At 47.8% G+C, this 27,544-nt stretch overlaps 1 protein-coding gene across 2 annotated transcripts; it reads right to left on the bottom strand.

Annotated features, from left to right (window-relative positions):
- Positions 1-1,639: 1,639 nt before the first annotated feature.
- On the bottom strand, positions 1,640-23,394 carry CTTNBP2NL (CTTNBP2 N-terminal like). Of its 2 annotated transcripts, none has more exons than XM_063356639.1 (5): positions 23,326-23,394; positions 18,216-18,323; positions 8,949-9,179; positions 6,516-6,623; positions 1,640-5,713 (listed from the first exon to the last, which is right to left on the bottom strand). In XM_063356639.1, the coding sequence occupies exons 2-5, from the start codon at positions 18,312-18,314 to the stop codon at positions 4,232-4,234; spliced, it is 1,920 nt and encodes a 639-aa protein (XP_063212709.1). In that variant the 5' UTR covers positions 18,315-18,323; positions 23,326-23,394; the 3' UTR covers positions 1,640-4,231. The 2 variants fall into 2 exon arrangements, with proteins under 2 accessions (XP_063212709.1, XP_063212710.1); XM_063356640.1 differs by lacking the exon at positions 23,326-23,394 and adding an exon at positions 23,210-23,246.
- Between the last annotated feature and the right edge of the window lie 4,150 nt (positions 23,395-27,544).

Raw genomic sequence — 27,544 nt, 5'->3', positions numbered from 1 at the left:
CGTGCGGGGCACAGAGCCGGCGGCGCGCCGCAGCCTCCCCCAGCGCCCGGGTTAAGGCCCGTGTCCGCAGCTCGGCTGCCACAGGGCGAGGGACAGGCGGCAGCGCGGGGTTCACCGAAGGGTCTGTGGGCATTCCAGGCGTGGGCAAGGACCTGCCGCCTCCGCGCCGTGAAAAGCAGGCAGGGCTGCGGCCGAGACACGCTCCAGTTCCCGCCCGGGCAGGGCTCCGCAGCGTCGGTGGCAGCGGAGACGATGGGTGGAGGGAGGAAGCTCTGGAGCCCCCAATATCAGAAGCACACGGAGCTGTTGGAGCGGGGCCAGAGGAGGTCCCGGAGATGCTGGGAGCCCCTCTGCTGTGGGGACAGGCTGAGAGAGCTGGGGGGGTTCAGCCTGGAGAAGAGAAGGCTCCGGGGAGACCTTGGAGCCCCTTCCAGTCCCTAAAGGGGCTCCAGGAAAGCTGGGGAGGGACTCTGGAGCAGGGAGGGGAGCCGTGGGACGAGGGGGAAGGGTTTTACACTGCAAGAGGGGAGATTGAGATGAGATCTGAGGAATAAATTCTTCCCTGTGAGGGTGGTGAGCCCCTGGCCCAGGTTGTCCTAAAGTACATCAAGGTTGCCCACGTTAGTTGTGGATGCCCCATCCCTGGAGACATCCCAGGCCAGGTTGGACGGGGCTCTGAGCAACCGGATCTAGCTGAAGATGTCCCTGCCCAGGGCAGAGGGTTGGACTCCATGGCCTTTGAAGGTCCCCTCCCACCCAAACTGTGATTCTAAGCAGTGCTTGTTTTGGTGGCTGCTGCTCTCGGCTGCACCAGAGGAGGTACCGCACTCTCGCGGCACTCCTCCGAAATGTCATCGAGCCTGAAGAGACGAACAAAGAGCTTCCTCCCAGGTTGTTGCAAAACCTGTTCAACTGAACTGATATAAAGATAAGAAAATCAGGTCACAGTTGAGGTACAGCAGGGACACAAACAGCTGGGGGCTCTTCCCCGCGGTTGGGCCAGGGGGCACCCAGAGCAGCCTGCAGCTCTCCAGGGAGCAAACCTATTGATGCTTGCGTGGACACGCTGCGGTCCAGGCAAAGGGGGCTTTTCTGTCGCCAGCGCTTTTACTGGGCTGGGACAGCCTCAGCCGTAGCCTGTGACGCAGCTGAACCGTCCTCCTCTGAGTGCTGGCAGGGCCGAGGGGATTTACGTGAAAAATCCTGTGTCCTGCTTGAAAAATCCGCACAGCACTGGCACACATACTTCCCCCAAACCGTTTATTAGCATCGTACCCCCAAAGTATTATCAGTTTCATATCAAACACTGTGGCAAAGAGGTACTCTAGGAACATTGTTTTTACTTAAAAATGCCTAAAAGCCAGAGTTGTCCGGAGCTTGCTGTGCCGCGGCACCTGATGGCACTGCTGCCCCGGGGAACCTCCACGCGACAGCACTGCGGGGGGCAGACGCCGAGCGACGGCAGCCACCCACAGCTGCTCCCCACCTCTTGGACTCCAAAGAAATCTGCTTTCTTCTGACACCGAAAGCTTCAGTTCCCACCGGAACAGACGCCGGCCATCCCCACCCGGGCTGTCTGGGTCCTGGCTCCACACGCACCGGCCCAACTCCACGCATTTTCTTAAGCAATTTGCACATCTTAAAAATAAAATCCTTTATTGATAATATGAATGTTTAACATGTTTAATGCCATCAGCTATAAAAATGATTAAAGACTTCAGCTTGGTACATTTGGCTTTACAAATTTACAAGTGTTAATGAATTAATACTAGTGTATACATTTTGCACTTCATTATACTCCATTAGCCAGTGACAAACTCTGCAACAACGTCTGCTTATAACAAGTGTGAGTTATAGAAGAAATATTTAGTTGCTTCCACACAGAATCTACATCAACAGTTAAATACTAACTCTAAATGTCTTACTGAATTAGTTGGATCCATTTTAGTATCTTGTGCTTAGTTTCTCTCAGAAGATAGGCTACTAGCAAAAATACATTCTTTTGCATACCCCTTCCCATATTATACTTTAGAAGAAACAGTACTCAGTGCATTTCCTAATAGACTTCATCATAGTATCTCTCTCTCTATAGAGCTATTGATAAAGAAAGGGGATAATACCGTTTAGATTAATGTAAAAGCAAAGAAACACGTTAAAGCAGTGTATACAAAAGCCTCACTTGAATCCGAAGCGATACGTGGGCCAAAATCCATCTGCCCACCAGTTTTCACAAGTACTCTCATCAAGAGGAAAAATCTGCTGTGGATACTTAAAAAAGTAATAAATGTGCTTCCAAAAGAGTCGCTGCCCATTTATCTCTAGGCTACCTGTCTCCCTGCTGTCAGTGCGCAGCCCGTCCCACCGCATTAGGAACGGCAGCACACAAACCCACAGTTTAAGAGGCTGCCAAAAGGCCCGTGAAAGCCTCTGGTGCCAGGCTGAGCAGCGGGCAGGGCGGTGGGGGACGGGGAGCAGGGCACCGCCGCCGACAGCCACCGCGAAGCAGCACACGAGCTCTGGTGTCCCGCAGGAGGAGGCTCAAGGCCAGAGGGAAGCCATCGGGGCGTGTACGGCAGCGCGTCCCCCAGCTGCGCGGGGAGCTCTCCGACAACGACGGTGGATGTATTTTGTCTAATTAAATATTGAGAAAGGACGCAGGAGAAGGCGTCCGGCAGTGGGAAGCTCTGTGTAAACGCGACACTGCTGCCGAGGGAAAGGCCGAACACTGACTGACACTCAGCAGCAAGTCCGGTGTCTAAATTTAGGATCAGTTCACCTACAACCACCGAGATAATGAACTCCGGGGTGTGCTCAGCCTCTGCCGCTGGTCTGCGGTGGGTCTGTCTTGCATGTCCCATGGCGGTGACTCAGAACCCAGCCGTGGGGTGCCGCTGACCCACAGCAGCACACACGGCATGGCTGCAGCCAGGACTGCGCTTCTCGCGGCAACTGCTTCCCACAGGAATCAGTCGCTTCTCCCCTCCCGGGCCCCAATAATTTTTCACACGCCCAATTTGCCTCCAACTTAGGCAATTCCTCACTCTAAGTGACTTTTTTAATCTCAATGAATTCCCACATTTTCTTCATATTAGGCAGAACATCAAGAATAGATAAAGATTTTCCTAATCCGTTGTGTATTTAATATGTATGTGTGTGAAACTACTTACACATACACTCAGTTACACACAGCAGTAACGATTTGGTTCCGTGTTTGCAGCCAAGGAAAGCCAGCAAGATCCCGTAGCCAACTAGGGAGTAAAATCCAGGTCAGCTGGACACAACCGATACAGATGAGGAACAAAATTATTGCTCTTGTTTATAGCAGAAGATCCCATGTTACTGTTGCAAAAAACGTGTATCATACGGACTAGTGATTTTTTTCAAGTAATAGTGAGATCTTTGTCAAGTAATAGCAAGATCCTTTTCTCAGAAGTTCTACACACAACAGTAGAATGCTTGAAGAGCTTGAAAATTCAAGGTGACCCACCAGCAACCAGAGTTTAGCCGCTTAAAGCACAGGGGCATCTCTGCAGAACGTGTTACAGGAAAGCAAAAAGAACTACACGGGCAATGAACACTGAGAGAGAAGTAATCTGGATTGTATTTTGGCTACATTTTACCCCAAGAACTTCTGTACCTTCCTCAGGTAGCTAGGAGCTATGTGCTAAGCGTGGCTGGCTGCGTCAGCCCGGTGGTCACCTTACAGAATTTGGAGCACATTTGCTAACTTATTTTAGCAAATGGAAAGAATTAAAACCAGTGTTGGTTTCAACATTCATGACTCACAGAAGAATTTGTTTCTGCAGCTAGCTGGTCCCCCTCCTCACCTTTTTCAGAGAATCACATTCATATTGCAGGCTTAGTTCAGGCACTTTTTATAAAATGTTCATCTGGAGTAAAAAGTCTGCAAAAGTTATTTCTGCATAATTTAAAAGTAGCATTTCAGTCCCATTAGAGTCTGATAGTTAGGTCCCACCACGTGATTATGGTTCTTGTTATCTCTAATGATTTGACTGTTGCCACGAGACATTTTGAGGCTACTGTATAGCTGTAGTTAAGGTTTCTTCATAAACAAAAATATTTTCCTACCTATTAAAAAAGAAAAAAATATACTAAATGCTTTATACAGACAGAATCTGCTACTATGGAAATAAATAACATGGAGTGGAAAAACAGTGTCTTAGCCCTAGGATGCTAAGCCATGGAATGTCACATTCCCATGTTCTGGAGACTAGCTGCTGGTCGGCAGGAGTATCTCAATGTCTTTGCCGTTGGACACTACGGTGGTGGTAGAGCAGCTACTTGCCATGTCCATGGGGGCCCCCAGCGAGGAGGCCTGGGAAGAGGTTTTGGTTAGTGGAGCAGGAGCAGCAGGTGACTGAGCGAGGCCGGGTTTCTTTGGAGGAATGGGTGGAGGGTTCCCTCTTTCTGCTCTAGGAATGGTCGGTGACTTAATTCCAGGAGACAGCGGGCTTAGTGGACTGGAAACCTTGCCAGGGCTTGGAGAGTGACCAGATTCGTTTTTGGGACTCACAGCATTTGCCAGATTTCGATAGTCCGTGCCAAAGGGTGAGCTGTTAGGGGAGACAGGTTTAATAGGTCCCTGCTGGCTGGTAAATCTGGAGAGGACCTGAGTGACCGTATTGCGGGCCAGCTGCTTGGCGGCAGAATTATCTGCTAGGGTAGGGGACAAATCCCGTGATGGCGGGCTCTGCAGACCACTCGACTGATGGTCCTGTTCAGCTTGAGACTGAAACTTGTGCCGAGCTGCATGGAAACGTTGATTGATCCCCACCTGGTAGGATGACTGGTAACCAGGGCTGCTTGCTGAAGCTCCCACTAGGCGTTTAGTCAGAACTGGTGAGGAGCAGGGAGAAGGTGTTAGAGAGGAGGCAGCCGTGCCACTGGGAGACAGGGAGACCCCACTAGAAGGGACCTGAGACAACGGATGCACTGGCGACTCCGTTCTTACAGGAGAACTTCCATTCTCAACTGCATTTTCTGGGGCAGCTCCAGCAGATTTCTCCTTTTGAACTTGGTTCTCTGCTGCGTTTGTCTGCAGCAGCTCACTGCCCGTCTGCATGTCTGTATCACAATGCCCATTGGATTTTGCATAGGAATGGGTAGGTGTAGTGGGGCTGGGATGCACGGTATGCACAGCTTTGCTTGCGCTGGCAGGATTTGCTCGGTCTGCCTGCAGACACTCTGTCTGGCAAGACACAGACTTCACTGGGGGACTGTCAGTTGTAACACCTCTGGACATCACCGAGGGGCTCGGCTGCAAGGGCTCAGTAGGACAGTGCTCCTGGCGAGAAGCCTCCAGCTCTTGCAGGGCTTTCTTCAGACATTCCACCTCTTCTTTGAGTGCTTTTGTACGGTTTTCTTCTCTGTTCAGCTTGGCTTTCAGCTGTTCTCTTTCAATGTCAAACTCTGAGAGCTGCTTTTCTACTTGTGCTTCCATCTGTAAACCCCGCTTCCTCTTGGATGCCAGCTCCTCTTCCAGTTTACTCACCTTACTCTTCTCTTTTTCCAGTTTCAAGCTCAATTCTGCTGTCTTCTGCCCCTCTTCAGCTGCTTTGGCAGTGGCTTTCTTGCACTCCACTACAAGCATGGAAGACAGTTGCTTGTGGCGTGCCCTTTCCTCCTCCAGCTGGCTTGACAGCTTCTTCTGTTCTTTTTCAAACTTTTTCACTTGGGATTTTTCAAACTCCAGCTGGAAGGTAAGAACAAAAAGACTGTAAGGGAACCACAAAACCCCCCAAAAGTAACTAAGCATAATGCCCCAAAAGGGAACCAGGTTGCTATGTATCTTGGAGAAATTTCCCAGTAAAAGATGGCAATGGCTAAGAAAGAGGTTCTTGCTCCACGTATCTGCAAGACAGCCTTGTATGACTCAGGTTGCACATATTAAGAATTATTACTTACTAGTAGTTATACGAAATTCAATTAACCTTTCCTGAGATACACACCCAGTCTGCCATGCGCTGACTGAACGGGCGAGCTGGAGCTAAGCTTCCTTCCACCTCATTTACTACTTTGTCGCTTTGCCTTTTAAAGGCATTTAGACTTTAAAATGCTGATGTGTTATGTATGTTTAATAAAGTCTACAGCGCTTGAGTAACAGAAAACAGTAGCTTAAATATTTATTATCATCTCTGAATATCCCCCCCAGGAGACCTTTCATGACTTATCCTGAATTTTGAGTACTAGAGAGCCCTATCATTTGTAAGTGCAGTCCAGTTCTCAAGAACTTCTCAGATTTCAGGCTGAAGTAAGATTCCGATGCATTGTATTGCCTATTAATAGCTTTCTGCACTGCTCAGCTACCAAAACAGCCCCAAAAATGAAGGTTGTTTTTCATATTGAAATGATAAAAGCTAGGAGCGCCTTACAGAGGAGGGAGGTCCCTTCCTGCTCTTTCAACACGAAGGTGCAATTAGACATCACTACCGAGTTCACCACCCAGGAGCCCGGGGTTTCCGTGGGCTGGGTAATTACCAGCCACCAAAGCGCACCTGCTGGGTGAGCCGCTCCCGCTCCTTCTCCAGCATGTAGGTAACATCGTCCCCCTCCGCCGTGTCCTGGGCGTGCCGCTGCCGCTCCTCCTCCAGGTCCAGTATCACCTGCCAAACAAACACCCGTCAATGCCCAGGCACACCTACAAGCAGGGAGAGATCAGTGCCTTCACACATGGTCCAACGCCTAATGACATGGGAGAGCAACGACTGCAGCCTCAGACATCCAAATTCAACTCAAAAAATCAGGTAAAAGCAGCTTTTGGACAAGTTATGATTCTATGTTATCATATGGTATAGTTGAGTCAGTTTGCGAAAAGTTAGGAAAACCTCACACCGGATGTATCTTCATTTTATTATTAAATATCTAAATTGCATGCTTTTCCTCCAGACCGCAGAACAGCCTTGAGACTTTCACGTTATCCATCCTTGGTTGGATGGTGCCCTCACCAGAATTTCCTGGCAGGACCGTCAATATAAACGCCAGCGGGAGCAGCGGCACTGCCCCAGAGACCGTGCATCCCGGGGACACGGGGCACTAACAATTACAAGAGGATCCTCGCGACAGTTTCAGCGGTAATTCACATACGGGCTTCTCCCCGAGTTTCTTACAGGAGATTTGAGGACTGCAGTGCAAAGTTTATTTTCAAGAACATGAATTTGTTCTTCCACTTAAGAACAAGATGAGCTCTTGAAATGAAACTGCTTGCCATAAGGACCCAGTTAAGGAGCTCCTTCAGCTTTAACACTGAATTACAAGAATAATTGAAATTCTATTAACTCAACAAAAAAGCCAGAATACAAACTTCCCAAGGGACTCTGCTGTATCTCACCACCAAAGCTCCAGGCTTTCCCAGCACGTGCTCACCATGAATTTAGCAGCTCCTTAGTCTTCCTGAAATCTAAGCTTCCAAACAATGCTTAAATATTTTTAAGTACACAAGGAACCTTTTTACAGAAGGACACAGGAAGGACAGAAGAAGGGGAAAAAATATCTGATTGTAATAGCATGATTTAGCTTGATGCTTGGCCGAACAGTGAAACACAGCCTTGCTGTTACTTCCAGTGTCTTCAAGGGCAAACCGAAAGCTGGGATACCCCCGGCTGCCCACCCTAAGCCCGGTGTCTGTCGTGTAAGAGTCAAGCCGGCTGGTTGCTTATGTCATATGAAGGTTTCTGCGATGGAAATGCTTCGGATTGTCTACAGACTGGAAAGAACTTGTTCTACCTTATCCCCATCAAAACAGATTACGGGAAAATAAACTTTAACCCACATGCTGACGAGCAATGAAACAGAGGGCTCAACTTTGAACCTTTTGATTAGGAACAGAATGCAACTACTTGTACTTGAGATCTTTGTACAGGATTTAGCAAGTTTAATCAAAGCAAGAGCGACATACCTGAAAAAAATACAGGATGGTACTGGCCCAATGCCCAACAGGCACTAGCCAAAAGTACACCTAGATCTGACATTGTAAAAGATACTTCTTCGACACCAGTGTCACGGCATCACCGTCAGTCTGCCACTGACGCAAGCAAAAGCAAAAATGCCAGCTATTTTTTAAGATGGAGAAGAAATATGTGGAGAGGTTAAGATAAAGTGCTGCAATGCAAGTGACTGCAGGGATGCTCCAGAGAGCTCCCCCCAGCCGGAGATTCCAGTGATGTACTCTTGGGCAATTATCCTCTGCCCTGACTACATAGCAGGGACAAATAATATAATCATTTTGACTTGTTTAAATTTACTGCAAGAGAAAACAAACATGTAAACATGTTTTTTTAGAAAGCTAACTAGATTTATAAAAAGAATACGTTGCAGCAAGGCTCCAGGAAGCAGAGTTCACCGGACTCTTGCCTTCAGACTCGCGTGCAGCTTTCTGATTTGCCAGAGGAGCAAACCTCTGCGGAAAGACAGTCTGAGACGTGGACCAAGCAATTCATTGGTGTCAATATCAGTTAAAGCTACACATGAAGAGTGATAGGTGCTTTAATAAAGAGGCCAAATAGCATGAAAAATAGTTTTGGTCACGCCATACTTTCTTAGGAAAGCACATGGAGGTGCACTCCTACAAGTACCTGGTACCAGCTCTTCGATAGAGAGACGAGTCACGAGCAGAACAGCGACGCGTCTGCTCAGAATTCAGTCTGCCAGAAATCCTTTCTTACATTTTGGCAAGCACTATACCTCCCAGCTGTGAATAAGCTAGTTCCTTTTTTGTGTGTCCTAACAAAAACATCTTGCATATAATTCAAATTTTGGAATTACAATTAATAAGCTTACCAGCTGCACCATATTGAGTGAGAAGTTTAAACAAAGATGCAAAGTCCTCTCAGTTACCAAACCTCAAGGCTTTTAAGTGTTTTTGCTGAAGTTAAAGTATTATCAAAATGCAACCGTTAACTTCTGCACATCTTATTTGAAGCAAAACCTACCTTTCTGTGTCTGCTTTCCGCAGCAGCTAGTTGGGATAACATTCTTTCTTGCATATTCTTGCAATGTTTCATCACCACTTTCAAAATAGATAAGGGATTGGAGCATACTGGTTGCTTTTCACCGTGATTTCCCTCTTTCAGGGTCTCAAAATCTCTCTGCAATGCCATTAATGGATCACTGATGTTGTACTTCCCATAGCGTTCCTCAATGAATGTGTCTCTATGCTGGGCCTGCAACACAAAAACAAATTTGCATTTCAATATACTTAAAATAGAAAACTAGCTGAAGAAGAAAGTAATTTGTAGTTAATATTCCTCTACCCCAGTTTTCCACTTAGAGATAGAGAGATCTTAACGCAGTCTGATTCATATCCTGTTATCTGCTAAGAATAAGAGTAGTCAGGCAGGAAAACACTCCAGCGCGTCATGTTAAAGGTCCTTGGTTAACAGACAAAAGAGAGACAGTACTTCATATGACAAATGGGTCAAGCGATCTACCTGCTCAACAGCACCTCCGGGACCTCCAAAGCCCACCTGGACCTTGGCACTTCTGATCAAGCCGACCAGAAGGGGACAAACACCATGTTTTTCACATGCTAGGCGCACATACAGCTCCTCTAATGGCAGGCTCTCATCAAGTTAAAACTATGGAAAGTTAAGTGTACAGTGAGGACAATAATCCTTCGATCATCAGAAGGGATTTTTAAACAGTTAACATTTAAAGTTTCAGCTAGGCTCCACGCTAATAAAAATGCTCATTAATACATTTAAAATGGGCAAAAGTCGATAGTCCCCTTCTAATAAAGACAATAAAATGTAAAAGGATCAAATATATGCAAGTGAACCCAGGTCTCGCAGGCTGAATTAGCGCCGCACAGCTGGATGTCCCCCCTGCTTCACAGCCCCTCCTAGAAGCCACCTGCTCCCCAGCTAAGATAAACTTGAGTCTTGAAAAGATTTGCAAAAACCACTTGTATTTCCACAGCTGGAACACAAAATGCATACGTACTGTTCACAGGCACTCTGAAAAGTGTGTGGGGGGGTTATATGAAGCATGTGCTCCATTAATTTCTCACTGATCTCTCCCCAGTTGAACAGTGTCTTTTAACAAAGCAAACTAGAAACAAAGGAAAGTCTTACTTAAAAACACAGCATCGCCCCAAAATCGCCAGCCTGCTGGCATCCGCATACCCCAGCTACCTGCTATCTACAGCCGTGACTTACATTCCACAACCGTGCGAAAGGAGAGAAGGTAAGTACCAATTCTTGCTCAACTAAAGATTTAATCATTTACTGTCCTACTGGTGGAAGAGTAGTTGTGTGGTTTTCTCAACTATGTCACCATCAAAGAATTTCATGTTGAGCAATTACAGTTTTATTCTTGCAATAGCCTATAAATCCGTAAATTGTTAATAAAATCCTTAATGTTCTCATCCAGACTAAACAAAGTTTAGTTTCTCAAGCAGCAAGATAGGAATGACTAGGTTTCCTTTGGTGACATGAAAGAATTAAGGAAACTCACACGTACAAGGCTTTGTATTTACAATGTTTAGATTCAGCCATTCCAGCCAGCGACCACGGGCTGTCACCCATTCCTTACGGGACTGCTTGAGGACATCTTTTACATAGGAAAGACTGAGTCTGGCTATAATGAAAAGACAACTTGGAAGCCAGTATTTATTGGCACGCTTGTTTCCTGATGTGGCGGTAAACTGTATGGAAACTGTGAACCCTCCCCTCGAGGCCAGCAGAGCCGCAGTGCTGCTCTGGCCACCACCCCACGCGCGGCTGGGACAGACACACCGAAAGAGGAAAGCAAACTGCTGTAACTGCGCTTTACAGCTCGGGGGACCGACAGACAAACAATAAAGCTTTGCTTTATTCAAACAGCTGATGAGATTTGCTGGCCCTGCCTATATTCTAAGATGCAACCATGTGATTAGCACAAAAAGAAATTAATAAAAGTGAATCTCTGCTCTTAAAGGCAGAAGTGTATGCATTATCTTGACAAGAGGCATAAAAAAAACAAAACAAAATACATTTTCCCCCCCCCCATCTCCTCCACGACCGAACCTAATTAGGGACATTTGTCCCACGATACTGGTTTGGCGTTGTATTGTAACCCTTGCAGTAAACAAATACAGAGGAACAGCTCACACTCACAAATACCCCTCCCTCTTTATCAGTAACATCCATCAGGAACAGTGGATACCTTTGATCAGAGCTTAAGATATTGTTCTAACTTTACATAAAAAAAAAAAAAAAAAAAAAGGAAGGAAAAGATCAGCCCTGGAAATGGGAGGGCGGCCCTGGATAATGACCTGCCCCTGGTTTAATGAATCACAGGAAAAACTACAGGCTTTTCTTTCTTTTTTTTTTTTTTTTTTTTTTTTTTTTTTTTTTTTTTGAGGAACAGTGAATCTTCAGTAATCCTGAAGAATTTATAAAAATGACTCAACCAAACCTCACTACAAGTGTGTAGGGAATTTCTAAGTGACTCAAGCATTAAAAAGTCAGTAAATACAACTCGGGATATTCATCCAGCTGCCCTAACAGCTTTGGCAGATGAGCTGCTCTTCCCTGGAACCAACCCACCCTGGTGCCGCTCACGCTGCAGCCACGCGGAGATGCGGGAGAAGCCCCTCGGAAGGTGCTGCCAGCGCTTTTAACAGTGCAAGCAAACGGGGTGGCATTTGACAAGTTTACTTCTGGGCAACTCCTTTCCAATAAAAGTTCAAAGCACCAGGATTCAGGTCGCACCCACTCCCTCTAACCTGTGATTTCTTGCAACAGTGAAGGTGTACCAAAAGCCAGGTTTTCCTCGGCTCCCCACAGCGCCGGGCTCTGGACCCTGCTGAATGCAGTGGGGTGGTTTATTTTCTGTCTGGGAAAGAACAAGAAGTTCTTCCTTGCTACTTTGAGCAATTAAGTATTTTCCTGAGCTAGCATGACAAACAGATGAGACTATCATAACATTAATAGCTTTCTGAAGTCCAGCTATTCTTCTTTAATAGCCAGCAGAGCACAAACATTTAATTAAAGTTGTCTAGACTAGGAAAAGCCTTAAACAGGTCATCCTACAACAACCACATCTCCTTTACCAAAACAAATCCAGTGCTTTGGCATTTGGGCCACCATCCACTTGGAAACACAAATATGGGTTTTCAGGCTGCTGCCCGTGACACCTCTTGTGCTATGGGTGCCACTGTCGCCAAAATAATGGGGACAGCTCTTCTAAAATTAAGTCACCGCGCCATAACCTACGCCAGTGAGTTCATACAGGTACGGAGCTGTCACATACACGAGCGGCCTCTCCCCCGGCTCGTGCTCCTCAACTCTTCAGCTCAACAACTTCCACTAACGCTGGAGGTCATGTATAAACATCTCCAATAGTTTTGATTTTGTCCTGTCTGAACTGGAATTCAGCCTTAAATACAGGTTGTGTTCAACTTTCAAAACAGAAGCAAGTTGATGACGGATGAGAAATATTCTATTAATGAGCCCAAAAAAATCAACTCAGATCTCACATTCCAGCACCTATTCAAACACATAAATCCACAGGAAATCAAGCTTCAATAATAAGGAAATAAGATTACAAAAAAAGCATTGTTAACTTAGGAGTGGAAAATTTAATCTGTAAAACCAGAGATGACATACATACTTCCAACAACATCAACTGCTCTTTGAAATAAGATGCAATCTTCTGCAATTAGAACATCCTCTAATTTAGCACCTCCGCCTGTATCATTTCAAATATGCAGAATTAAGAACTTCCTATCAAAACGCTCAAACTCCAAAAGCAACTAAATGGACTATTTGGTGGTTTTGAAGACTCTTAATTTGCCCTCCCCCAACAGGAAAAAAGATAACATTTAAGTCTGGGCTGCTCTTAAGAAAAGGAAGCAGCTAGGCACGTTAACTACTCTTAAACACAAAAGTCCTGGCCATCAGAAGAATAAGGCGCAGGCAGAGGGTACCCCTTTATACTGGCCGGCTCTTAGCTCAAGTTAGGGCAATTGACCACTGCCAGGCTGTTTGAAAAGAGATAATTCTGATTTTATGGAGCAGAAGCAGCATCTGACACGACTGAAGAGATGTTTCCTGTGCAGGCAGGCAAAGCAAAGGCTTCACTTTGTAAGGGAAAAGCTACTGTTTCCTCTTGGGATTTCCAGACTGTTTTGGGACGAGTGTTTCCCATAATCTATTTGTGTAATTCTTTTTAATAAAATATTTCCTTTTACTGAAACCTTGTTTATGAGACAGCATTTTCTCTCTGTCTTCAATAATCTTTACAACTTGTTTTACTGGAACATCAAACAGGGAATTTCCAAGACTTGTTTCAAGTATTTTTTTGGACACAAAATAGAATATTACTCTTGCCCGTAATTTCAGAGTTTAGGTTTTAACGCTCGGCGCAACACAAACACACTGTTAATTAACTGTAGCTACTGCGTATGCAGTTCGCCAGTCATAATTTGCCCAGAAGTTCCTCCTTTATGTTGCAGAGAGTGGTATAATCTTTAAATAGCTTCTTACTGCCTTGAACTTCCTTATTAGCTTCTCTCCCCAGACACAGCTATTGGGAATAAAGACAAGCTGAGGTCACAGCAATCGCTGACAGTGAGAAGGGAAATGGAGGTGGGGACCACTCGCTTTGCATGAAAATAAGGGTCAAAATGCCGGGGTGGGATTCCGAGTCCGACTTTAGCGCAGCTCCGAAGCAACGCCTAGCAGAGACCCACACAGCAGAAATTATATTGCTCAAATACAGTATCTGTCCTAATTGGCATCATTAGATCAAGTGAACAAACCAGATAAACGAGAGCTACCCAGATTTGCCCACATAAGACCTGCTATCAGCGCCCCAAAAAATACAAGAAATTGTTTGGGGAAACATCAGGCAGCACCAAACTGCAACTTCTTTCCCTGGGAATTTTTGGTCCATAGCATGGAGAGCACAAACCCCAGGATTTATGGGCTTGGCCACGCACAGCCCCACACGTGGCCATGGGACGGCGCCTGATGAGGGACTGCACTTTAAACCCTTAAAACAGGGAACCTGGTGACAACCCAACGGCCATGCCCACACCTCTGCTCCTCACCCAGCCTCCAGCGGGGTATGGGGAAGGTGCAGAGAACCAGTCGTTCTGAAGTTCCTGGCAAACAGTGCTGCTTCAGGCAAGAAATAAAGAAAAAATCCCCAAACTTGCCATAGAAGCTGTAAGAAAAGCCTGCATTCCAGCAGGCCAGCGCCCGTGGGAGCAATGCTACAGCGGAGCTGCTTTACAAGTGATGCAAAAACCCGTGTTGCCCCATCTGTGAAAGATTTACTAGCATCTGCACTAAGGTTTTATATTACTGAACTTTTTTTATTTAAACAAGAGGTAGACTCTTAGTTTTTGAAACTGCACTGCAAACTTAATTTCTAAATCCACTGACAAATGAACACTTAATTTTTCAATGCATTAATACTGCTTTATAGAGTGAATCACCGAACTCAGAAGCAAAGCAATGAATACCAGCTCCCAGTCATTAACACAAAATAGATAGTGTCTATTCCAGTGTAAATTGCCTGAGGCCTTATTAACATAAAAGAATGAGCCAGAAAGCTGCTTCCTGTTTTCTAGAAGTAAACAGAATTTCATTTCTAATGTATGGAAAATTCTCATTTGAAGAACAGGGGACAGGGAACAGCGTGTTCTAACATAGCGATAGAGACCTATTTAAATATTGAATTGTTTCCAGTCATGGTGTGCTATTTTAGAAGACTAACCTGTGGATCACACATCCAATCCTCCTACATGGCAATAAGGACTGAGAATCCAGCCCTCAGTATTAGGCAACTCTCTGACAGCATCTGTTTTTTTGGATGATTTAAATATCATTGTAACTACAGGAAAAGGAGCACAATAAGAAGTGAGACTTAAGGTCTGTTCTGAGAACACTGAGATTTATGTAGTGGACAGGAAGCTACTTTTAGGCCAAAAAAAAAAAAGAAAAAACTTTTTTTCAAAGAGGCTTTAAAATAGAGGAAGCAAACTGAATCTGACATACAGTGAATTTGTTCACTTAATCCTTTATACTACTATCTTGTGTTTGAATCTAAGTAACATTGCAATTTGAAATGGACGTCAAAAGTCAAGTCCAGGTTCCCTGCAAATGCAGAGGGAGAGATGACAGTCCCTGTCACAAACACCCACTACTCAATTAAGAGCAATACACAAGAAAAAAGTAAACCACAGAAAAAACACAGCGAAGGAGAGAAGCCAGCAAGGGCAAGTCGTAATATGGTAGAGGCGTCGATTAGAGGTGACCTAACAATTGCTCTTTCTAATAGGAACGTGAGCCCCAGAGAAATAAAGCCGGGGAGGGAGAGCCCCTCTCCCAGCTGCAGAGGGAAGATGCTCCCTCCGGGCAGGGCAGAGACTCCCCGGCAGAATCCCCTGGCATGGAAGAGAGGGGAAAGATCTGTGGAGGGGAAGCAAAGGGAGGAAAGGGAAGGAGCAAATCAAGCCAGCAGTCTCTGGAAAGCCAGGCTCAGAAGCTCGATTTTGGCCCAGTGAGAAATGGGGACAGTGCCAGCCAACGAGCGGCCTGGTATCATGAGAGAGAAGAAAACTATTTTAGGCTTTGTCATCTGCACGCAGGGATTCTCTCTGCTAAATGCCAGATGCTAAATGCTTTTCTCTGAGCACGCAGGAAGATCAATTATTGCAGACTGTACTATGATCAAATTACAAGTTTACAAATTAAGGTACTTTTTCTCTCTGCAAGTGCTTATTCTTTCCTATAATGTACCAAAGGATCTGCCTCAAACATCCAGAGAGCTCAGAAGCATTTAAATCTGGATTAGAAGTCAAATTAGCCCATGAGGGGAAATGCATTTTTCTTACTAAATGGGAAGAAAAAAGGCAGATAAACCCCTGATTTTTAACCACTGACATCTATGTGTCTAACATAACGCTTCCCCAGCCCAGGGTGTCTCACCCCGTCTCAGTGCACGCCACCACTCGGGGTACCCAACGCATGCAGGGCAAACTAACGCTCTCAGAGTTTCCATCCTTCATTCAGACTTAGAAAGGCAGCATTTTTCTATGTATCCAAACGTGAGTAAACACATTAGGAAGGTGGGTTTTCCTTTAACTACAGTCACACACAATAAAACTATTTCAGCTGGCGAAGCACTGTAAAGCTGTTACCACAGTTACTATCAGTAAACAAAAAGAAAAGCACAGGAAGGCCAGAATTTCCCTAACTGTATATTCCCAATAAACAGGCAAAGCGAGGCTAGGAGTTTTCTGCTTCTGAAACTCTGTCCAGCCACCAGGTGAAGCAGTTACAGGACTTTTTTCCCCTTTGCATTTTGAAGGGGCATTGCAGCCTCTGCCAGCAGGTCGGCGGCTGGCACTGTGGTGTGACAGAGCCGGGCACCGCAGCATCACTCCAGCTGTGGGACACAGCTGGCTCTGGGGTGTTCCATCTTCCTGTGGGGCAGGGGCTCAGGAGCAAGGCTGCAGGCGGCCAGAGCCAGATCCGATTCCAAGCTTCTACTGCCCTTTCCTGCTACCTTCAGCTCTCCTGGTGTTCTCAAGATGAACCATTACAGTGTATCCCTTACAGAAGGGGGGGGAAAAGCACTAACCTTTGATTAGTTTCATATTTTATACTATGTAATTATCAAGTATAGGTTAGAATTTCATTTACTTTCCTCTCAGTCATGACTACTTGACAAATTGTGTCAAAGGGTATTCTAACTACATTAATATCCTCATGCAAGAGGGAACTGCAGGTGAAATTTCAACAGAAGAGATAATTGCTTTCTGTTATTAGAAGGCACACGTTAAAAAGCCTTTGGAACGGAGCTGCTGCTTCCTTCCCATCGGTCTCTCCCTGCTCCATTTCATGCATTTCACACTGCAATATTAAACTGATGCTTATTTTGGTAACACATTCTGACCACACCGAATTAGAAGACTGATCCCAGGACAGAGGAGAAATGTGAAGTCTGTTCCAAGAGAGGAGCCCAGCCTCGTACCTGACCGATAGCTTGGAGAGGGTAACAGCACTACTCCAAAATAAAAAGATTGTCTAACTGCAAAAAGCAATGAACAATAAACACATAAGTGTCCCAGCTGTTTTGGAGGAGGATCTCCCTCCACCCCCACAAAAGGTGTTTGTATTTGGAACCAAGCTCCAGAAGCCGTTGCTGGAAAACCAAGTCCCCGCAGCGCTCAGATTCACAAGCTGCCGCTCCTCTTCTGGAACAGCTCAAAGTTTAAACATTATGAGCAGTGACAGGTCAGCTTGAAAAAGCCTTCAATATTCAACCCTGTCACAACTCATTTCTTCGAAAATCCACCCCTTTCATCACTTATACCACTATTTTTTTTCCCCACCTTTCCCACTGAGGCTGAGCGTCAACTACGCATCCTTCAAAAAGCACCAGTATTACATATTACATACTGTCTCGGCTCAACACGCACACACCAAACTGGCCACAGTGCCACAGCCCACACTACCAAGGGAAGCAGAAGTGCAGAGTGAACACCGCATACGCTAATGCCACCTTGGTCACGGCTTCCCCGCAGCACGAGCTGTCCCTGCACAGAGAGGTCCCACTGCCCCAGCCCTGCCTGTCCCACCACAAGCACTCACGCAGCCACGACATCACCTGCGCTGACACGGGTCAAAACTCACTTTTCTGACGGGTTAGATTTAGCTGTAATCTGCCTGAATGGGGGGTTAAACTAACGCTTGTGCCAGCCAAGGGAAAGAATAAGCAGTTGAGCCCAGGCCTGTGGCTCTCTGCAGCAGTGCCAGCTTACACCGCCTCAGCACAGCACCCACGGGTGCTTTTTCCTTAGCGTGACGTTATTATGACAAAAAGACTAATCTGTGGTCCCTCCCGGCGAGGAGAATTTCTTCCTTAAGAAGCCCTCCTTGCTAAAGGAGAAAACCAACAGCCTGACAGACCTTTTACACTTCTCATGATAGCAGAAACTCTCGGTTCTTTACCAGAAAGGATGAAAGTACATGCATAACACTGTACTTAACACTGAAATGCTTCTTGTAGCCAGCTTTGATAATGAATTCCAAGACACAGAATGATGTACAGCATTTATTATCTAATACAGCTGAAATTAAGATGGGATTCTGAACCAGTAATAAATCTTTGCGTCTGAACTTCACCTTGGACGCAAGTGCTTTGCAGAACCTATAGTAGTACTGTTGTCATTTCTGTCTCTTATGGTGGTATTTACAACATACCTTTAAGGCTTCTATGACGAGATCTCTTGCTTCTAATTCTCCCTCAAGAATGCTAAACAGCGTCAGTAGTTCTGGTTTGCTGAGTTTTTCCAGATTCATCCTGAAAACCTGAAAAATGGAACATAGTTTACCAGGTATTTCTTTGTATGTTAAAATCAGTATTCAAAGTTACGATATATAATCCCCATTTAACTTCAGTTTCCAGGTTTTTGGACTGCAAATTGCCCTGGGGAGAAAGGGAAGAATACACAAGGCAAACATTTTCTCTTCATCTTCCAAGACCAGTTGTAGAGAATGCATTTTTCACCTTTTCCCAAGGGGCCATGAACACATGCACACCCAGATGGTGTGGGCAGAACGTACGGGCTAACATGACAGTGTCATATTCACCATGAAGTAGCCAAAATTAATAGGAGAGGGAAAAAAATGGCTACTTAAGCACCATACTACTGTAAATTACACCTCCGGATCACACAGCTGCAAACACCACTGAAACGAGAGTGACGAGCTGTGATGAATGCGGCCCAAACTGGGCCACCTACAGAAACTTAACGGGCACGTTACCGTTTCAGTGCTGTGATAGCTTCCTCGGAATGCCATTCTGCATTACTAATGGAGCAGGCCCAAACCACTTTACAAAAATCAATGCCACAAAAAACACACATTTAATTACTATTCTTTCAAACTGTTTCAATATCACCATCATTTATTAAATATAATTTTACTGCCCACATAAGAACAAGATCCATCATCTGGACTGTGCATAACAAAAGCTTTTTCTCCCCCTTCATCTTTGCTGATACACTTAACATTGCCCAGTAATAAGCCTTTTTATTACATTATTTTGTTAACAATGGAAATAATTTCACAGACTAAATCCTTGTCAACTAAATACCCGTTGATGATATAGTCTTGTGCTCTGCACAACAATCAAATATATTTTTCTGAGGAAAACGCTACAGCATGGAGAAGCTACTGAGAAGTATCAAACCCCATTTCATCGGCAAGTAATAAAGGGTTAATTTAGCCTTTACTAGAGAAGCCTATCCAGCTAAAACATGCAACTGAACTCTAATTTTTCTGAAGTCACTGCTACTTTACAACTGATTTGCATAACTGTGCCTTGGAGAATTATGCACAAATGCAAGTTCTGTCTTGTTTATGCCAAAGTAGTTTTCCAGTTGCTGGGAACAGAAAGTTCTGCTTACAGAGCGGAGTAGGTAGCCTCTCAGCAAGAGAAATCAGAAATCTGCTTCGTGCCCCCTCTGCTTAGCAGGCGAGTTTCTCATCCTGCAGTCACGTTCTCACTTCATGCAGCGTTTTACATGAAACTCCATAAAGCAGCAACGTTTCTGACAGACTTTTCTGGCCAGCCCTACCGTTGGCATGGGCTGCTCAGAGAAACTCCAGGGGAGGCGAGCAGGACTGTGCGGGGTATTGCGGCCGTTCCAAAACCCATTTAGCTGGACACCATGGATCTGCCAGCACTGCCTGTGCGTTCCCTACTGCAGATCCACATTTTCAAGAGGAAAATACACGAGCAGAGTGTTTGGCAAACCCGTTCTTATCTGTCATAACTTCAAAAAAGCCTGATCAAGACTTGACACAACAGTCTAATTTAGGAAACTCACTATATAGACTCAAATCACATTTCAGCGGCCTGGGCAGTGCTGGTCACTGATCGGCCAGAGCTACATTGCCAGACCAGCCGACAGACTTCCCAGAGTTGCCCAGGACATGAACCTGAGCATCTCCTGCAGCTTCGGGTACGTCACTGATGGTCCTGTCGCCATGGGCAGCCTGGCTAGCTGAGACCGCATGGAAGGAGCGTGATTTACAACTTGTTCATGTTATACAAAAAGGGAGGGAGTGCAACAGAAGCAGCAAATTAATGCTAAAACATAAAAAAGTAGCCATACATCAGGAGAAAAGAGGGGGCCTGGTTTTAGCCTTTAACATTTATGTTCTTACGCTGGTACCTAAGTCTGAGCTGCATCAGTTCCCTGGGAAGGATTTAGATCTGGAACACCCGAACGTCTGCTCAGGAGATGCATAGCTTAATTTCAAAACCATCTCAGTCCTTGCTCAGACTACTTTCACGGGTGCTGAGACTGAATCAGTACTGATGGGAAATAGGAACAACTTTTTTTGCCGGATACTCATCAAGTTATTTTAGTTTTGGGGCATTTTAAGCCAGAACTAAAAAGGAGAAGTTTTCTTTGAGATCTTAGAACAAAGCGTATCATCTAACTCCGTTACCCCAGGACAGTACATTTTGAACGTGGACTTCAATGTGACCATGTCTGTGCTTTTCTCTGGAAAAGAGATGACGTGGGTGCAGCTGCATCTCTCCATTAGCTACTGAACAGCACACTCGGAGCGAGGACAGCTACTGACTGCAGTTTGGTACTTTAATGCTGTTAGTCTGGGCAGTAATCGTTTCTATTCTATATTCTAAATACTCCCATTGTGACTTGTACTTCACAGTGTTATAGAAATAAGCCATGCTATTCTTAACACGCCTCTATGGCTATAGTCTTTAATCAGCTTAATAACATAAACAAGCCCCTGTCTTAAAATATATGGGTAAAAATACTTACAGAAATAAAGAGCAGGAGCCAGTCTGCACAGCAATCATTTATACAACAACAACAGGTAGCATTAAAGATATATAAGTGGCACAGCCTCAGCTTCCTCCTGTGCAACCTGCTGCTACAGAAGACCTTTAACTGCTCTGTTTGCACAGGTTATCCCATGCTGCTGCGCTGACAGACTGGGACCAGATGCTACAAATAAAGTCACTGCCCTAAAAAACCCTCTAAATTACACTTGTATTCTGCACTGATTTACAGGGAACTTTTTAATGCCTCTCAGAGCACACCTGGCAGATACCTCTGAATCTATAACAAACCCAAGTAATAAAGCTCTCCCTTTTAGCGTCACTCAATAAAAGGGAGCTGAAAAAATAGGGAAAAAAAAAAGCTCTATTAATTTTACGTTATTATTTTACAGGAACAAGAAGCATCTCTGATCAAAAAGCTAATAAGCATATATCTGAGCTCCTCCTCCCCTATCCAAATCCAAATCCCGGCCCGGCCCTCCAGCGTCACAGGCTCCCGAGCTGACCTTTCCAAGGCTGTTTTCTGGTTACAGGTCCCTATTCTTCCCTCGTTCCACTTTTTAATAAAAAGATCACACCAACCCTATTCAACTACCCATTTCTTTCCCCTGCAAACAGTCCCATTCTGCCAAACAGATCTGTACTCATCAGCTGGGCAACCCGACCTATTATTTCAAAACCTTTAACCAAGAGATAGAGTTTCACAGCATTAGAAACAAGATCTAGAAATACTCAGGATATATTACCCCTCTATACTCACTGAAATTCGCTGACCAGCCCAATCACACAGATCACAAACCGCAAGAACCTCATTATTTAGTCTGATGGTATAAATATTTTCCCTGAGTCTAAGATATACCACCATTTTTGGACAATAAGCAAGAGTTTAGAGCATAAACAAAGATAACTATGCACTGCTTGCCTAAAGGTAAACTCCTTTTTAGCTACACTATGGACCACTAAAGAGTCTCCTCAGCAGACCCACACCTACCTACCCTTGAAAGAGACAAAACTCTTCTTTTGAAAGTTATTTCCCAGTACTTAACTAAACATAAATATCAAGACCAGTTTAAGCATATCTACACCCATGCAAGCTAACAAATCCGGATAAGTTATCTTCGGCATGTGCCACTTCAGGAACAAAAAGAGATAAGCTTCTAGAGCGTGGCAGCTCCTCCGCGCACTGAATCATGCTACGATGATTATGAAACCATTAGAGGTGACATTTCGCTTGGGCTCACATACATGTAAGCACGAACCGAGTTAACCAATGCTGCCAGCCCAAGAGAACTTCACCCGCCGACTCCAGCAAAGGTTTGAGTCACTCTGCAGCGGGCAGGACCCAAGAGCAGCCAGAGCACACAGCCCGAGGCGCAGACGGGGAGGTTGTCAACTGGAAGTGTCAAGATCCTCTGCAAGCACTTGGCTCTAAACTCTTCTACTTTAAAAAAAAAAAAGTGAAGAACATAGCTTGTCATTCCTTTTTCCCCTCTGAAGGAGGGTATTTCCTTTCCTCTCATAAGCCATGGTTACAGCTACCCCTATTCAACAATGCCTCTATGTCTATAGTCCTGAATCAGCTTCATTTTTCTTTCCTGTCCCTGAAGAGGAACTGATATTTTCCAGGAGCTTGCACGGGCAGTCGCGTAATTGCATTCATATGAGAACCTAAACTAGTAGTTTGAAAACTCCTGATAGACAAGTTTTTAAAAATGCTGCTGCATGTGTAGCGTGACGTGCGAGTTGTTAAAATAATTACATGAGTTGTTTATATAATAAAAAGCTAACACACGCTTTATAATTGTGCATCCACAACGCTGCCTGGCATTGCGTCAGGACTGTAGGAAATTAGGTTGAAAGGAGCAGTGTTTAAATCCCCACCCCTGTATCTCAGAGCTCAAAGGGGAGAGGACAAACCCCCTGCCCAAACCTGCCCACCCCGTTATTTCTTGAAGTATTTGGACGCAGCAAATACACAAAATTCGCGTTCAAAACATCGCTCAAGTCCTTCAACAACCACTGAGCGGGAACTGTCGCTCCTTGAAGGAAAACTGAAACAACCCCGGCGTCCCCCGACCCGTCAGACCCGCCGTGCCCGGGGAATGCGGCGGAGGACGGGCAGGGCCCCAACAGGGGCGGGGGGGGGTAACGACCCACCGACCTGCCCCGGGGCGGGGCCCCTCCCGCCACACGATCGGTCACAACGCCGCGGCGACGCCGAGCTCCCGGTAACGCCCCCCCAGCCTCCGCGCTCCCCCCGGCCTCAGCGCCCCCCGGTAACGCCCCCCCAGGCCTCCGCCCGCGGCCGCCCCCGCCCGCAGCAGGGCCCGGCCCGGCCCCGCCACCGCCCCTCTCAGCCCCCGCCGCCCCGCACCTGCCGCGCCCCACCCGCGGCGGCAGCGCCGGGACGGACCGGGCCCAGCCACACACAGGGAGGCCCCACCGAGCCTCCGGACCGGGGACCGGGCACCGCGCCCCCCCAACACCAACCTGGCCCGCGCCGCCGCCGCCGCCGCCACTACCGCGCCGCTCCGCTCCCCATCCAGCCGCCCCGCCCCTTCGCGCCCGCCCGCTGAGGGACGGCGCTTCCACCAATGAGAGCCGCCGCCTGGCGCGCCCGCGGACCAATCCGCCGCGCGGGAGGCGGGGCGAGGGCGTGGGCCGGGCGGTGGCAGTGGCGACAGCCAATCAGGCGGCGGAACCGGGCCGCGGAGGGCGGGGCGGGGGCTGAAAATCCCTTTTGTTCGCGGCGGCGGCGGCAGAGCGAGCGAGCGGCCGTGATTGGCGCGTCACTTCCTCCGCGGGTGGGCGGGGCGGGGGCGTCGCGACGGCGTCGCGACTGTGGGCGGGGCCCGGTGCCACCAGCTCGGCCGGGGCCCGGTGCCACCAGCTCGGCCGGGGCCCTCACCTCTAATCGGGACAGCAGCGAGGGGGGGCACCGCGGAGCCCGGCGCTGGGAGGGGGCCCAGCCTTTATTCCTCACAGGGCCCGGTCCGGCCTGGCTCCCCCTCACAGGGCCCGGGTCAGGCCTTCGCTCCTCACAGGGCCTGGGCCCGGTCAGGCCTTCGCCCCCCACAGCACCTCCCGGGTCCCTCCTCACGACGCCCCGGCCAGAGCTTGGCCTCACTCTCCAGGCCGATGTTTTGCCTAAGGGCGTTGTGTAACCCTTGCGTTGTGTTGGCGAAGGAGCACTATCACACGTACTGTTCCGCGCACTGACTCACCTGGGCAGGCCGTCCTGCGGGCACCTTACTGTCTGTCACAACTTCCGTGAGTGCCGAGCAACGCTGCGCCGGCAGAAGCAGGGTGTGCGCGGAGGTGCCGTGGGAAGCTCAGTGTGTTTAGATTTATTTACCTGCTGTCAGCTGAGGAAAGAGCCCAGTTGGAGACTGTTGCTGGAGGGAATGTGGCCTGTGGGTGCCTCAGCGGAGCGGGGCTGCCAACACTGTTGAGGGCAGCAGGTTTTTTTGCTGTCAGCGCTGCTTACCCAGCAGTCTGCTAAGCTGTGTGGCCGCTGAAACAAGAACTAACCCTTTTTGTGGAGAACATGGCAAATAGTTTGTCTCTGACCTTCCTGCGCAATGTGCTCGGCATCACTAATGCGCTCGGTTCTGAAGAGCTGGAAACTTTTCATGGCCTTTCCCACTGTTAGGAGTGTGACTGCGGGGGAGCGCTGGGTTCACACACTGCTGCAGCATGGGGCCTGCACTGCCGCGTGGTGACACGTGCTATGACACCAGCAGCTTTTGAAGGAGAAATTTCTGAATCCGCAGCAAAAAGGAGCATCACATAGTGACAGGACTTCACACAGTGACAATGCCAGCAATAAACCTCACCTCTAACCATTGCAGTCTCCTGTCTGGTATGTTCAGAACAAGATGGTTTTGTCTAGACAGGGTTGTCTGAGCATTATTTCCCAGCCTTGGTAAATACTGGAACTTTGCAGTGCCTCTGGTCTAGCAGTCTCAGAGCCCTGGGGGGAAAAAGGCATGTGAGTTACCTCTCCTGAGCTGTGCCCCTGTGGCACTGCCAAGCAGCTGGTAGGTTAAGACCTCTAATTATGATTACCTTTCTCCTACACTGTGCTCCCCTGGCTCTCTGCTTTTCACCTGTTATCTCTTCTTTTATCCTTGGAACATAGTTTAAGGGCAGATGCACTTTCATCGCCTGCATGAATCATGGTAGCAGCCAGTGTGACCAAGGGGCAGTAGCAGGCTGGCCGGGAGCCCTGCACCGAGATCATGGGTGGGTATGGGAGCACTGGCCCCGCACTGGAATCACGGGTGGGTTGGGGAGCGCTCCCCGGGAGTCCTGCCCTGGGATCACAGGGGGATTGGGGAGCGCTCCCCGGGAGTCCTGCCCTGGGATCACAGGGGGATTGGGGAGCGCTCCCCGGGAGTCCTGCCCTGGGATCACAGGGGGACTGGGGAGCGCTCCCCGGGAGTCCTGCCCTGGGATCACAGGGGGACTGGGGAGCGCTCCCCGGGAGTCCTGCCCTGGGATCACAGGGGGACTGGGGAGCGCTCCCCGGGAGTCCTGCCCTGGGATCGCAGGTGGGTTTGGGAGCACGCCCCAGCAGCCCCATCGGGATCATGGGTGGGTTGAGGAGCCCCGCACCGGGATCACGGGTGGGTTGGGGAGCGCATCCCGGGAGCCCCATCGGGATCACGGGTGGGTTGGGGAGCGCTCCCCCGTCCGCGGGGCTGCAGCTCCCCCCCGTGTCCGCGGCGCTCGCTGCACGGCGGCAGCAGCCTCTGTCTCCCAGGAGCGCTGATTTTTCCAGAACTGCCGCACTGGAACTGTATTTCCAAATACCACAAGCTATAACTAAAACGTGATTTGTGTTTGCACCAGACAATAGCCAGGAAGGGTTTGCATTTCCAGGCTGGCACTGCCGATCTGCGCGGTCACCTCTGCGGGCTGGTCACGGCAGCTGCTGCTGCTGCAAACATTCCTGCCGCTGCCCAGTCCCGCTCCTGGAAACACCCGAGAAAGGAGACCTTTGTGCGGAAAGAGCTTTGCATGAAGCTGATGACTGACTGGTGATGAATCGAGCATGGAAAGGTCACAGATGCATGAGTTACATCAGGGAACATCTGGCACCAAAAGCTTCTCTGTTCTGGGGCTGGGTGAGGATATTTGATGAGCCCAGCGCAGCTGAACGGAGAACTGAGAGTCCCAAACGTCCTTGGTGGTCTCAGGGAGGGCAAACGGAACAACCGCAGCCTTAAAACCCAGCAAATCGGTACAGATGAGAGGAAAAATATTTCTTAGCAAAGCCCATGCACCCTTGCAGAAAAAATATATTCAGTTGCCTGCTGGTCTGCATTTGGGGGAACATAAATCAGCTGCACAGGAGGAGGAGGCGGCAGCTTTTCAGCTCTGGAAGACATCTCTCTCCAGGCTGTTTGGCTACCTTCCTTTTGTTTATTATTTTTAGCAGGCAGCTGAGTGCCAGGTGTGTCAGGTATGGGCAGAAAAATGAGGTACCTGCCTGTGAGAGCACGCGGCGGGGATTGCTGGTGGAAGGAATCAGCAGAGCAGTGCCAGGGTGGGGGCAGACACCAATCACACGGTACTGCCCATACCTCAGGGGGCGCACAAGCCTGTGCAGGTGGCTCTGGTTGGCCTGGGGCTGTTTATAGTGTGGGACACCAGTCCAAGGTAAGAGCGAGCAGCTCTGAAGAGCTGGGGGGGCCGCGGGCTGGCTGGGGCGGGGGTCCCGCAGGACCGAGGGGTCTCGGCTCTGCGGGGAGCCCGCAGGAGGGAACAGGCCAGCACGGGGCTGGCCAGCATGGGACTGGCTCGGGCCACACCGGAGGACATCAACAGCCAAAAAAGCTTCAAATGCAAAGAGGAGGGGCCCCAGTGTAGGAAAGAGGAGATTTCTCCTGAAGCATCACAGGCGAGAGAGATAAACCACAAATACAAACAATTAGAAAGAAGCACATCTGTCATGTTTGTGACGCTGTCGGAACAAGTGGGAAAAGAGCCAGCCCTGTCTCCCTGGGAGTTATATATTTTTTCTTTTTAAATATTGTATGACATCCATCTCTCTGGCTGTGTGTTGTTTCTGCTGCCATGGGGGTGTGTATTTCTGAAGGCTCCCCATATTAGCAGAAGATCTATAGACTCATTCTAGAAATTTTGCCGCTATAAAAATATATTCTGGTTTTGACTGAGTGGTTTTTTCTTCTCTCCCGAAACTCTGGAGCCGTGTAAAATAGCTTCATAAAACTTGTAGGGCTTTTTAAAGTAGAAGTTACTGCCTTGCTTTGCTTTTAAAAATGCACCCTTGATTTTAAGGGTTGGGGCATTGTTTGCTTTTATACAAGCGAATGCTGAAGAGATGCTATAAACTCCTTTTTTATTTTGTTGCTTATTGAGAAAAATCCAATTATACCTAAGGGAAACAGGGATGAAGCATTTCATAAAAATATATGGTACATAAGCAAACAAAGCCTTAATCTTCCAAAGTAAGTGTGCAAAAAAGGGAAAATCCTTTCAGCATCCCTGAGTAAATGCCCTCTCTTGGGAACCCTGCGGTACCCGAGTTGCCAGCATGAGCCCATCCTCGGCACCAGAACGGCCTTTGACCGGGGAGGAGCAAGGGGCCGCGGGAGCCCCGGATCCATCCCGGGGTCCCCGCTCGTGTCTGGCGGCTGCTCAGCGGCTCGTCACAGCAGAGGTCTCAGCCCCAGCGCTGCCC

The sequence above is a fragment of the Chroicocephalus ridibundus genome, chromosome 20 (assembly GCF_963924245.1).
Source record: "Chroicocephalus ridibundus chromosome 20, bChrRid1.1, whole genome shotgun sequence".
In the NCBI taxonomy this organism is placed as follows: domain Eukaryota; kingdom Metazoa; phylum Chordata; class Aves; order Charadriiformes; family Laridae; genus Chroicocephalus; species Chroicocephalus ridibundus.
This window is presented reverse-complemented; position numbering and strand designations above follow the sequence as displayed.

Bases quoted from the DNA above. Each gene is read 5' to 3' on its own strand.
- CTTNBP2NL (XM_063356639.1), bottom strand. From the start codon at position 18,314: ATGAATCTGGAAAAACTCAGCAAACCAGAACTACTGACGCTGTTTAGC. The intron at 6,624-8,948 runs GTAGGTTTTGCT...TTTGTTTGGCAG, and splicing joins CGGAAAGCAGACACAGAAAG to GTGATACTGGACCTGGAGGA. The intron at 5,714-6,515 runs GTGCGCTTTGGT...CTTACCTTCCAG, and splicing joins GGGAGCGGCTCACCCAGCAG to CTGGAGTTTGAAAAATCCCA.